Raw genomic sequence first — 13,511 nt, 5'->3', positions numbered from 1 at the left:
TTGTTGTTTTTAAGTCTCCTCAGTTTGTGAAAATAACAGTATCAATACAAAAAAATGACAATTAGTGACTTTTCAAAATGAATCTTGAGGCAGAAGCAGTAAAATCCGACACCTGAGGCAAACCACCTCAACTTGCCTAACGGTAAAGAGCTTTGCCCTGATGTCTCCTATTTATAGCCAATGGATGTGAATAATATTCAAAGAATTTTTTAAAACAATTCTCCTTGCCTTCTATTCTGGGGCGACCTAAGCTGTCAAGATTGCTTTCAAAGACAAATTAAAACTAGTTGCACATAAACACAGAGCGACTAGACGAGTCAGTTTTAAAAAACTTGGGTATGGGTGTGCATGGAGACATCGCAACTCCGAAATGAAGTCTACTGGATATCCAGACTCTGGTTGGGTTGAGGAGCAAGGAGACTTCATTCTGCATTTGCTATCAGTGGTCAAGATCTTCCTGTCTCCTACTAAGAAGGGGCCTGTGGCCACCATCGCTTCCTGATCACCAGCCTGCCCAGTATTAAAAGAGGTTCTTTTAAACTGAGGCAAAGTCACGCAAGCTCCATCCACTGAGGACACAGGCATGAAGACTTCTCTTAGGTCAACCTCCTGCGGCCTTCAGATGTTTTGGACTACAACTCCCATCAGTCCCAGCGAGCGCAAGAGGTGAACAAGGAAGTAGTGAACAAGGCTTGCTCAAAGCCACCCAACCCACAAATTCATAGCTGGGTTTGGGTTTGGACGCACCGGCATTGTTGGGGGACAGCGCCCCCTGGTTGGGCAGCTCCAAGCAGCCAAGAGGCACCTCCGTGTACTCGCTCTGTGTGGTTGCTGGGCCACCATTCAGTCCTGGAGAGGGAGAAAGAGAAAAAGGAATGTCCGAAGGGAAGGGAAAACAACCATTCCAGCCTCTGCACTTCGTCTTTTTAAAAATTCATGCCAAATTCCACTGCAAGGATGTTGAACCTCACGGAGGCCCTACAAATATCGTTGGACTACGAATCCCATCATCCATTACCATTGGCCATGCTGCCTAGAACTTCTGGGAAATGGCGGTTTAACATCGTCTGGGGCTGCAGACAGAGCAGTACAGCTTCTGTCTGTAAGTGCTGTGAGGATACACTGGACGGGGCTGGCCAATATACAACACGCCACATCATGGGTTTTGTATTACTTAGCACTACAAGAGGGGGAAGTGGGGAAAGCTGTGGCCCTCCAGATGTTGTGAGATCACAGCTTCCATCGTCCCTGGCCATGCCGACTGGGGCTGATGGGAGTTGGAGTCCAGCAACATCTGGAGGTTCCCCAACCACGTCTTACTGGTACAGTGGTACCTCGGGTTTTGTACTTAATTCGTTCTGGGGGTCCGTTCTTAACCTGAGGTACCACTTTAGCTAATGGGGCCTCCTGCTGCTGCTGCATGATTTCTGTTCTCATCCTGAGGTAAAGTTCTTAACCTGAGGTACTATTTCTGGGTTAGCGGAGTCTGTAACCTGAAGCGTCCTTAACCTGAAGCGTCTGTAACCCGAGGTACCACTGTACTGCTCTCATTGTGGCTTCCTCTTCCCAACTTCCTCCCTCCCATCCCAGGTCTCGGCTCTGGAGCCATCAAGACAAGCAATCACCTCTGGCATCCTTGGGGTTTGGTTCTTTGCGCTTCCGTTTGCGCATCGGCTTGACCCAGGGGCTGTCGTTCCGCCACCGCTTCCTGGCCTTTCGTTTGGAGCTGGAGGCTGCGCTCTGGAGCAGGAAAAGGGGCAAGGTGAGAAAACGAAGTCTGAGGAAGATGCTGTCGTTCGATCGGAAGGCCTCAAGTTCCACCTCTGGCTTCTCCACTTAGGAACATATAAGGAGCTCCCTTATACTGAAGGACCAGGTGCGCAGCCTGGACTCACAGCTGTCCATGGAGGCACAGGTCAATTCTGTGTCCAGGGCGGCTGTCTACCAGCTCCTTCTGGTATGCAAGATGAGACCTTACCTGCCTGTGCACTGTGTCGCCAGAGTGGTGCATGCTCTGGTTATCTCTCGCTTGGACTACTGCAATGCGCTCTATGTGGGGCTACCTTTGAAGGTGACCCGGAAACTACAACTAATCCAGAATGCGGCAGCTAGACTGGTGACTGGGGGCGGCCGCCGAGACCACATAACACCGGTCTTGAAAGACCTACACTGGCTCCTAGTACGTTTCCGAGCACAATTCAAAGTGTTGGTGCTGACCTTTAAACGGCCTCAGTCCAGTATACCTGAAGAAGCGTCTCCACCCCAATCGTTCTACCCGGACACTAAGATCCAGCGCCGAGGGCCTTATTGCGGATCCCTCGCTGCGAGAAGCCAAGTTACAGGGAACTAGGTAAAGGGCCTTCTCGGTAGTGGCACCCACCCTGTGGAACGCCCTCCCACCAGATGTCAAAGAGAACAACAACTGCCAGACTTTTAGAAGACATCTGAAGGCAGCCATGTTTAGGGAAGCTTTTAATGCTTAACAGATTATTGTATTTTAATATTTTGGTGGAAGCAGCCTAGAGTGATGGAAAGAATACTTTTATTTATGAAAGTGATGATATATGGAAACCATCTCGACATGATGATTGGACGAACGGAAAAATTCACCCAGGATTATAACTGGTGTTTACTTGCTTAAGGAGATTATCAGAAGAGATCATAAAGAAAAAAAGAAAAATATACGAACAAGATGAGATGTGGAAACAGCAAGATAGGACTGGATAGGATTATGAACATTATTTGGACAGATTTGTGGATATTAACACAGCAGCAAGAAGATGATTGGAATCCCCTTCGGAACTTGAAATATGGGTCCCCCCAAGAAAGAATTTAAAATTCGGCTTTGTAATTCGGAATTTATGTGATGTGATTGGATTGGATTGGTCGGTTAATAAAAATTATTTTTTTTTAAAAAAAGGAAGCAGCCTAGAGTGGCTGGGGAAACCCAGTCAGATGGGCGGGGTACAAATAATTTTTTATTATTATTATTATTATTATTATTATTATTATTATTATTATTATTATTATGAGGCCACAATCACCCCACACGGTTGAAACTGAGTAACCCCAAAGAAGGCTCAGAGCCTGGGGAGCAGTGGTGAGACGACAATGAGTGGTCAGAGGGAGAAGATTGGGAGGAGGAGGTGTGGGAAGCTGAGGAGATCACAGGGCAAAGTGAGCAGGAAGAAGCTGAGGAAGAGAAAGTCCAGAATCAGAGGCGGAAGCTGAAGCAGGAGGCGAGGGGGGCCAAGAGGCAGAGCTGAGTCAGGCTGGTGAAGAAGTCAAAGCGTCTCCCCCTCCTGCTGCGACCAGTTCCCCTCCGCCTTGGTCTCCCAGGACCAGAAGAGGTATGAAGAGGGAGGAGCAGAGACAGGTGTGCAACAGAGTCCCAGATCGCTTGGGAAGGACCCAGGGGAGGAGGAGACTTAGGCAGCGGTGGGAAGGCAAGGACCTTCAGTCCCCACAACTGCCTCACAGGAGCAGACTTGCTGTACTCATTAGGCCTGGCACCCTTGAGCCGACCTTGTTTCTTCTAATAAAGAGTTAACTTCCTTTACATCCCGTGATTTATTGCTGGCTGGCTCCTGACAACTCTGATACCACTTTAAACAGCCGTGGCTTCTCCCAAGGAATCCTGGGAACTACAGTTTGTTAAAGGTGCTAAGAGTTGTTAGGAGACCTCCCCGCTATTCCCTTGTCCCAGAGAGGGTTAACAATCAATCAGGCTTGCATCAAGCAAGCCGACTGCATGTCTGTTCAGGGTTTAAGCTTCCACAGAGTTTCATGGGACTTACTCACAGGTAGGTACACACAGGACTGTAACTGGAAAAGGAGTGAAGAATGTGAATGCAGAAGAAAAAATTATAGAGGAAAGGGAAGAAAAATGGGGGGGGGGAGGCAAGAAGAGGTTAAAAAGAAAAACGAATGGAATGAAATGTACCGTATTTTCCCCTCTATAACACGCAGATTTTTTCTCCTAAAAAGGGAGGGGAAATGTCTGTGCGTGTTATTGAGCGAATGTGTGGGCCCTGGAGCCGACTGGGGCAAAAAAAATCAGGCAAAAATCAAATCGCGCCTCTCGGAGAAGGGAAGCCTGAAAAGAGGAAGCGGCTGCTTTCCTGCATTCTGCCTCAGGGTCTTACTGCCCACCCTCCTCTGTTTCCTTGCTGTGTTTGCTCAAACGGAACAAAGAGCAGGGAAAGCCCCTCCCCTCCAGGCAAGCAGAGGGGAAAGAGAGCGTCCTTCATTCTAATTCCTCTCCGTGAAAACATGCAGCAGGGAGAGAGAGAGAGCGCGCGAGCTGGCTGGCTTGGGTGGGTGAGTGGGGGAAAACTTTTGCCTTTCTTTCCTCCCTCCCGTTATACCCCTCTCCTGCATTCTTGGCCAGCTGCTTCTCTGCACACCCCTCTCAGTGCTCCTTTTCCCTTCTGTGTTTTTCCTTCCCTCCCCACTTAAAATGTGGTTACAAAGCATGGATCCACATGGATCCTCAGGATCTTTGCATTGGGTCAGCCCAAATTCACCATCAGAGCACATAGCATGTCCATGGCTACAGCCTGCCCCCCAAAAATCACGCACCCACTGTTGCCTGGGGCTGCAATGGTGCAAAAATGTGGTTAAAAACCATGGATCCACATGGATCCTCAGGATCTTTGCATTGGGCCACCCCAAATTCACCATCAGATCACATAGCATGTCCATGGCTACAGCCTGCCCCCCCAAAATCAAGCACCCACTGTTGCCTGGGGCTGCAATGGTGCAAAAATGTGGTTAAAAAGCATGGATCCACATGGATCCTCAGGATCTTTGCATTGGGTCATCCCAAATTCACCATCAGATCACATAGCATGTCCATGGCTACAGCCTGCCCCCCCAAAATCACGCACCCACTGTTGCCTGGGGCTGCAATGGTGCAAAAACGTGGTTACAAAGCATGAATCCACAGGGATTCTCAGGATTTTTGCATTGGGTCACCCCAAATTCACCATCAGATCACATGTCTGTGGCCACAGCATGAAGCAGAAAAATGATACATCCACTGTTTCATTCAGAATGTTTTTTCCCTTGTTTTCCTCCTCTAAAAACGATGTGCGTGTTATGGTCAGGTGCGTGTTATAGAGCGAAAAATACGGTATAGTGTGGGGGATGACAACAAGGGGGGAATAAAATTTAGAATGCAATGAAAGACATCTAAAGGCAGCCCTGTTTAGGGAAGCTTTTAATGTTTAATAGCTTATTGTATTTTAGTGTTTTGTTGGAAGACGCCCAGAGTGGCTGGGGTACCCAGCCAGATGGGCAGGGTATAAATAATAAATAATAAATTGTTATTATTATTATTATGAAAGAGAAAACAAGTTTCCCCTGCCCTTTAGCTGCCCAGAAGTTGTTGGACTACAACTCCCTTGATCCTTGACCATTAGCTCTCCTGGCTGGGGCTGATGGGAGTTGTAGTCCAAAACATCTGGAGGACACCTGGTTGAGGAAGACTGGTTAAAAGGAGAAAGAGAGAATTTAAAAACATGGAAAGGCAAGCCTCAACCTACCCTGTCAGAGAGGTTACCCGACTCTTCGTCTTCATCTTCTTCCTCGTCATCATCTTCGTCGTCCTCTTCCTCCTCCTCCTCTTCTTCCTCCTCTTCCTCTTCCTCCTCTTCTTCCTCCTCACTCATATGCTCTCCAGCAACATCTGCATCAGACTGTCAGCAAAAAAGGGGGGGTGCGACAGCGTGAATTAAGAAATCCATGCTTTTGACTCTGAACAGGAGACAGCTACAACAGTCAAGAGGGAGAAGGGCACATGTCATTCACTGTGGAAACAACTACAGGACGGGCTCACACAGCCCTAATGGTCCTTTGCTACCTTAGTCCTAGGAAAACCAGCGGTCAGTTTCTCAGGGCAAATATTCTGAACATTTGGGTGTCTTATGTGTATCCAGAAGGGGCATCCTTTTTCTGTGAAGCCACAGAGCATCTATACCTCAGGCAATCCAGACTTGGGATGAGGAACATTTCTCCACCAGAGGGCCAAATTCCCTTGCAGGCAAATTTCTTCGTCTTCTTTTTTTAGCAGGCAAATTTCTGAAGGCCGCCTGACCAGAGGGGCACGACCAGAGGCAAAAGTGATCAGAACAGATGTAGCTCTTAGACCAGGGTTTCCCAAACCTGGGTCTCCAGCTGTTTTTGGACTACAATTTTTGGTTTGGGGCCTTCTGGCGGTTCCCTCAGTGTGAGAAGTGAGGTTACAGGGAACCAGGCAGAGGGCCTTCTCGGTAGTGGCACCCGCCCTGTGGAACGCCCTCCCATCAGATGTCAAGGAAATAAACAACTATCTGACTTTTAGAAGACATCTGAAGGCAGCCCTGTTTAGGGAAATTTTAAATGTCTGATGTTTTATTGTGTTTTTAATATTCTGTTGGAAGCCACCCAGAGTGGCTGGGGAGGCCCGGCCAGACTGGTGGGGTATAAGTAACAAATTTACTATTACTACTATTGTTGTTGTTGTTGTTATTGTTGTTGCTGTTATTACACTTCTCAATGTCTCTGACCACTGATCCTGTCAGTCAGGGATGATGGGAGTTGTGCTCCAAAAACAGCGGGAAACCCAAGTTTGGGAAATCCTTCCTTATACAATAGGATACAGTCAAGCCACACAAAAGGCAGAGGCTTCTATAGTCAGGCACCTGCATCTCTCAGGTATTAAGGCCTGCAGCTGAGCGGAAGAGCATCTGCTTTGCATGCAGAAGGTGGCAGGTTCGATCCCCACCATCTCCCTGCCTGAAATCTCAGAAAGCTGCTGCCAGCCAGTGTAGGCAACACTGAGCTAAATGGGCTTCCTACGCCCTTATCTCTCCATTCAGATAAGCCAGAGTTCAAGGGCACATTCCAGCAAGGCAAGTGTTCAAAGAAGTAGCACAAAGTGGGTCTGGTGAAGGGCCTTACAGGGTGAGAGCCCTGAGGGACTCCATGAAGTGAGAACAGGACTAGATAAGCCTTTTGCCTGATGCGGCAAGGCTCTACTTATGTTCTTACCTACCACTCAGCCCTATGAAAGGTAAAAGGTAAAGGGCCCCTGGACGATTAAGTCCAGTCAAAGGCAACTATGGGGTTGCGGCACTCATCTTGCTTTCAGGCCGAAGGAGCCGGTGTTTGTCCACAGACAGCTTTCCAGGTCATGTGGCCAGGATAACTAAACCGCTCCTGGCCCAATGGGACACTGTGACGGAAACCAGAGCGCACGGAAACGCCGTTTACCTTCCTGCTGCAGTGGTACCTATTTATCTACTTGCACTGGTGTGCTTTCGAACTGTTAGGTTGGCAGGAGCTGGGACAGAACAACGGGAGGTACCCTGTCGCGCAGATTTGAACCGCCGACCTTCTGATCGGCAAGCCCAAGAGGTTCAGTGGTTTAAACCACAGCACCACTCGCCCTATGAGAGACAAGCCCCACCTTGCTTGGCATTACCTTGCTGTCGGAATCAACATGGCCGTCGACAGAGTAGCTGTCGTAGAAGAGGCTGAAGTCATCCCCCACCTCAGTCTCCCATTCCTGACTCCTCTCCTCCTGTGAGGCAGTCGCTGGAGCAGTCATCTCTTCTGTCACAGTGATCTGGGAAGGAAGAAATGTTTATGCGCTGGTGGTAATAGTTAGTCACTCGTTAACCATAGTGCTCAGAGCGGCTTATGCACGGCAAAAGCTCCGGAATACCAAATAAAAGCAACAGTTTAAAAGATACCACGGGTTACAAATTAGCAAGTTAAAAAAGGCAGGGACAAATTATAGAGGCCCACTCCACTCAGGCACCATAAAATAAAATAAAATAATAAAATAAAATAAAATAAAATAAAATAAATCTCCAGAACAAAACACAGTGGCCAGAAAAATCTTTCAGGAAGGGAATTCCAAAGGCTGGTTTCACAACCAAGGCCCCATCTGCAATATCTATTTAAAGCATGATTGTGCCATTTTAAACAGTCATGGCTTCCCCACCAAAATCATGGGAACTGTAGTTTGTTAAGGGTGCTGAGAATTCTTAGGGCGCCCTCTCCTCCCTTCACAGAGCTACGTTTCTCAGAGTTCCCTAAAGCACTCTGGGAGGGAACCGCAGGGTCTTCTCAGTGTGGGCCTCTGGCTGAAAAAGGTATCAAATCAATCGACTACGGGTGTGATCCTATGTACACAACAACTTGGGAGCAAGTCTCATTCAATTCAATGGGACTTTTGAGTAGTCATGAAAGGATTGCCCTGCAGATGCACCACAAATGGTCAGATTGACCAGCTAAGGTTTCTCTACTCTATAGATAGAGAGCCCCGATCGGAACCTGACATAATCTGAATGTTTATTTTTACAATGTATAAACCTTTGAAGAAAAGCAAAGAAGGGGAAAAGAGTCATACCTCAGTTGTGGCTCTGGGACTTGACCGCTGAAGAGAGAGGGGCATCCTCTTGTGTAGGGCATCAGCCATATAATCATATTTTCTACGCTTGGCAGGTTCCTCTTTGGAAGGAAAAGCAGAGGAAATGGAAATATAATTCTGACAGACTCCAGAAGCTTAGGATTACAATATCATCATTATTTAATATTAGTTCCTTTATCTTGCTCAGGGCGACGGAAAGTGCCTTATAACCCAAAATCCCCACATAGATTAAAGGTAAAGGGACCCCTGACCATTAGGTCCAGTCGCGGACGACTTTGGGGTTGCAGCACTCATCTCGCTTTACTGGCCGAGGGAGCCGGCGTACAGCTTCCGGGTCATGTGGCCAGCATGACTAAGCCGCTTCTGGCGAACCAGAGCAGCGCACGGAAATGCTGTTTACTTTCCCGCAAGAGCGGTACCTATTTATCTACTTGCACTTTGACGTGCTTTCGAACTGCTAGGTTGGCAGGAGCAGGGACAGAGCAACGGGAGCTCACCCCGTCGCAGGTATTCGAACCGCCGACCTTCTGATCGGCAAGTCCTAGGCTCTGTGGTTTAAGCCACAGCGCTACCCACGTCCCTTCCCACATAGATTAGGGTTGTCATATTTCCAACAGTGAAAATCTGGACAAAAGTTGTTGAGCTGCCATATGTCCAGACGTTCCTGGACATATGGCAACCCTACACATAGCTACATTAAAACCAAGAGGAAAGACAAATACATTTCACTCATCCTTCCCACTTCTAAAACGCCACAGATAGTTAAAGGCCAAAGGCCTGGTTACAGAGGAAAGGCCTGCCACCTAAAACTATATAACAATGCCACCAGACAAGCCTCCCTAGGAAGAGCATTCCACAAGCAGGGGGCCACCACAGAAAAGGCCCATGCTTGTGTTGCCACCCTCCAGAACTTGCAGTCGAAAATATCTGAAGAGCACCAGATAAATGTTGATTGACCATCGCCAAGACCATACCTGGTTCTTCAATGCTCCTGAGGTCATCGGAGACTCGGAAATGCAGCATCTCAGAGACTCGCTTTTCGGGGACCTTCGGAAAGAAAAGTTACACCCAAGATTAGGTTTTTTAATCTTTCTGCATTCGGCAACTTCACACAGGGTAGATTGGTATTTACAGGGCAATTGAAGAGAACAATGTTATTGGGTGACCCAATGTAAATGTGACTTGGATGACACTGTGGCTGTATTCAACTAACTTTTACTCTAATGGGCAACCTAAGAACCATAATGGACCATATAATGCTGTTCTTAAAGGATCTTCACTGGGTCCCTGTATGTTTCCGGGCACAATTCAAAGTGTTGGTGCAGCCTCAGTCCAGTACAGTGGTACCTCGGGTTACATACGCTTCAGGTTACATACGCTTCAGGTTACAGACTCCGCTAACCCAGAAATATTACCTCAGGTTAAGAATTTTGCTTCAGGATAAGAACAGAAATTGGGTGAACCTGAAACTGTTCTTAACCTGAAGCACCACTTTAGCTAATGGGGCCTCCTGCTGCTGCCGCGCCGCCAGAGCACGATTTCTGTTCTCATCCTGAAGCAAAGTTCTTAACCTGAGGTAATATTTCTGGGTTAGCGGAGTCTGTAACCTGAAGCATCTGTAACCCAAGGTAAAGGTAAAGGGACCCCTGACCATTAGGTCCAGTCGTGGCTGACTCTGGGGTTGCGGCGCTCATCTCGCTTTATTGGCCGAGGGAGCCGGCGTACAGCTTCCAGGTCATGTGGCCAGCATGACTAAGCCGCTTCTGGCGAACCAGAGCAGCGCACAGAAACGCAGTTTACCTTCCCGCCGGAGCGGTACCTATTTATCTACGTGCTTTCGAACTGCTAGGTTGACAGGAGCAGGGACCGAGCAACGGGAGCTCACCCCGTCACGGGGATTCGAACCGCCAACCTTCTGATCGGCAATCCTAGGCTCTGTGGTTTAACCCACAGCGCCACCCGCGTCCCTTGGAACCCGAGGTCCCACTGTATAAAAACCAGAATAAATCCTAAAAAACGCATCTCCAATACATGTAAACGGAGAGATCTAAACCCACCTTGCTAAACAGATGAGGAAGAAAGAGGTGACAAATAACTCGAACACCCGTTGGGTTAAGGGCCAAACGCTTGGGTATACATTGAGGTTTCTGTCTGGTAAAAAGCAGAGACATCACCTTGCCGACAAAGGCCCATATAGTTAAAGCTATCGTTTTCTCAGTAGCGATGTATGGAAGTGACAGATGGACCATAAAGAAGGCTGATCGCCAAAGAATGGATGCTTTTGAATTCTGGTGCTGGAGGAGACTCTTGAGAGTCCCATGGACTGCAAGAAGATCAAACACACCCATTCTTAAGGAAATCAGCCCTGAGTGCTCACTGGAAGGACAGATCCTGAAGCTGAGGCTCCAATACTTTGGCCACCTCATGAGAAGAGAAGACTCCCTGGAAAAGACCCTGATGCTGGGAAAGATGGAGGGCACAAGGAGAAGGGGACGACAGAGGACGAGATGGTTGGATAGTGTTCTCGAAGCTACCAGCATGAGTTTGACCAAACTGCGGGAAGCAGTGGAGGACAGAAGTGCCTGGCGTGCTCTGGTCCATGGGGTCACGAAGAGTCCGACATGACTAAACAATAACAACAAAGCAAGAAGGTAGCGGTGCTCCCTACCTGTCCACTGTTGGGTTTGGGCATGGTTTTCCGGGCCCGGTGAACCTTTGGCTTGGCCTCTTCCACGGTCGGGGCTGGAGGCTGAGCAGGGGCCGGTGTCGGGGCTGCGGCTTCTGCTGCGGGAGTCCCTGCATCCCCAGGAAGTCGCGACCCAGGCATACTCAGCAGACGCATGGCCAAGCTTTGGATAGACGTTGGTGACTTGCTAGTTCCGGTGAGGGACATCTTTGCCCGGCTGGTCCCACCTGCTTTGCTAGGCGACGATGGGAAGGTCTTGGCGGCGTGTCCTGAAACGGAGGAAGAGAAGCGAGCGGCCTTTAACCGTTTTGCTTGGTTTTATTCATTTATCTATCTATCAGATTTATATACGCTGCAAGGTCTCAGGGCGGTTCGCAAGACAAAAACACAAGACAAAAGCACAAACACACAGTCCAAACAGGGTCCCAACGAAAGAAAAACGGCTTATGAAGTTGATGGAATGGCTAGACTGCGAGAATTAAAAGAACAGAATGAAGAAAAGTTTCCCGAAGAACGGAAATATTTTGTAGAACATGTTAAAACGTACGCAGGGTGTGAAGTACAGGAGCAGATGAGATGTGGTAGTTTTATAATTCATAATTAACGTATAAATGGGTAAAACAGAAGCAACATAGAAGCATTTTAAGGGAGGAAAAGAAAAACATGGAACGGTGGGTGGGAAGTCAACAGAGATGAATGTTCTGGCGGTTGTTTGAAAGAATTTGAAAAATTTGAAAAGCTAATTTTAAATTTCGTTTTTAAAAAATAGCTAAAACAGAGTGCCTGGGGCAACCCACTCAGATGGGTGGGGTACAAGTCATAAACAGTAATAATAATAATAATAATAATAATAATAATAATAATAATAATGGCAGGCCTTGGGGGTTCTGAGGTCCTGAGCCATGCAAAAAGCTTTATGGCTCAAAACCAGCAGTTTAAAGCAGGTCCTGCTGCCACACACCCCAGCTCCCTGCTTCCTTCCACCTCACCTGGCAGGCCTTTATTCCCTGGACTAGGGCTGGTGTTTGGGCCAGCAGAGACACCCCCCGATTCGGGCGACATCCTGCCCATTTCCTTACTGCTCCCGGTCATCTGCGCTCGCGCTCCCTCTTCACCATTCCTGCTGGAGCCCAGCGGGTTATCTCCCGCTCCCCCCAAGCTACTTTTGGGTTTCCGAGGAGACAAGGACCCCGGAGAGGGATCGGGGCCATCTCTGGACGACACCACGCCTGGAGCAGGAGACACACACATACACACAGGCGCTTAGCTGAGCAGCAGAGAAACTGCCTCGCATGCAGAAAGAGTCCTTGCTTGGAGCGCTGCTGCCTGCCAGTGCAGACAATACGACATGCAGACAGTACTAGGTATAAGACAGCTCCATGCATTACAGTGGCACCTCGGGTTAAGTACTTAATTCGTTCTGGAGGTCTGTTCTTAACCTGAAACTGTTCTTAACCTGAAGCACCACTTTAGCTAATGGGGCCTCCTGCTGCCGCCGCGCTGCCGGAGCCCGATTTCTGTTCTTATCCTGAAGCACCATTTCTGGCTTAGTGGAGTGTGTAACCTGAAGCGTAAGTAACCCGAGGTACCACTGTATTCCAATGCCCTACCACCATAGCTCAGTGGCAGAGCAGCCACACTGCATGCAGATCATGTTATTTATCTACAGTGGAACCTTGGGTTAAGTACTTAATTCGTTCCGGAGGTCCGTTCTTAACCTGAAACTGTTCTTAAGCTGAAGCACCACTTTAGCTAATGGGGCCTCCCACTGCCGCCGTGCAATTTCTGTTCACATCCTGAAGCAAAGTTCTTAACCTGAGGTAATATTTCTGGTTTTGCGGAGTCTGTAACCTGAAGCGTATGTAACCCAAGGTACCACTGTATTCCTAAAAAATACTTGTCCACCGCATTTCGTTAAAATGTATCAGAGAGCCTGACAACCATGACACAATAAAACCGCGTGGAAATTTAAAACCACAGATCTTCAGCTGACTGTTCCAGAATGCTGCTCTCCTAGTTGTCTACAGAAGCTGGCAGCGTAGAAAATTTTTCAGCAAATGGATAAAGGTTAAAATAGAAGGAGACTGCTGAATTCCACCAGAGCAGGCTGACGACGCTAACCGTCACGTTAATGTCAAATGAGCCTCGCAATTTCAAGGGGAGGCCGACGCTGCTCTTGAATATGATCTCGGTGATCCAGCTGGGATCAGGTGGTCCCCAGGGTACCCTGGAGCAGTTCATAGCTTTGTAAATGAACACAAGGACCTTGATCCTTGCTCTCTACAGTGGCACCTCGGGTTAAGTACTTAATTCGTTCCGGAGGTCCGAACTTAACCTGAAACCGTTCTTAACCTGAAGAACCACTTTAGCTAATGGGGCCTCCCGCTGCCGCCGTGCCGCCAGAGC

At 48.3% G+C, this 13,511-nt stretch overlaps 1 protein-coding gene across 4 annotated transcripts in view; it reads right to left on the bottom strand.

The window, feature by feature from the left end:
- Positions 1-13,511, bottom strand: part of EHMT2 (euchromatic histone lysine methyltransferase 2) — a 41,090-nt gene that overhangs the window by 25,045 nt on the left and 2,534 nt on the right. For 2 of the 4 annotated variants that reach the window (XM_028719924.2, XM_028719923.2), the window contains exons 3-10: positions 12,095-12,334; positions 11,088-11,374; positions 9,394-9,466; positions 8,399-8,499; positions 7,466-7,609; positions 5,547-5,699; positions 1,626-1,740; positions 748-849 (exon numbers count right to left, since the gene is read on the bottom strand). In XM_028719924.2, the coding sequence (XP_028575757.2) occupies positions 748-849; positions 1,626-1,740; positions 5,547-5,699; positions 7,466-7,609; positions 8,399-8,499; positions 9,394-9,466; positions 11,088-11,374; positions 12,095-12,334 (1,215 nt within the window). The remainder of the gene's footprint in view (positions 1-747; positions 850-1,625; positions 1,741-5,546; positions 5,700-7,465; positions 7,610-8,398; positions 8,500-9,393; positions 9,467-11,087; positions 11,375-12,094; positions 12,335-13,511) is intronic. The other 2 variants (XM_028719925.2, XM_028719926.2) reach the window with 1 other exon arrangement.

Source organism: Podarcis muralis, chromosome 2 (assembly GCF_964188315.1).
Source record: "Podarcis muralis chromosome 2, rPodMur119.hap1.1, whole genome shotgun sequence".
NCBI lineage: Eukaryota > Metazoa > Chordata > Lepidosauria > Squamata > Lacertidae > Podarcis > Podarcis muralis.
Note: the sequence above shows the minus strand (reverse complement) of the source record. Positions and strands in the feature narration are given on the sequence as shown.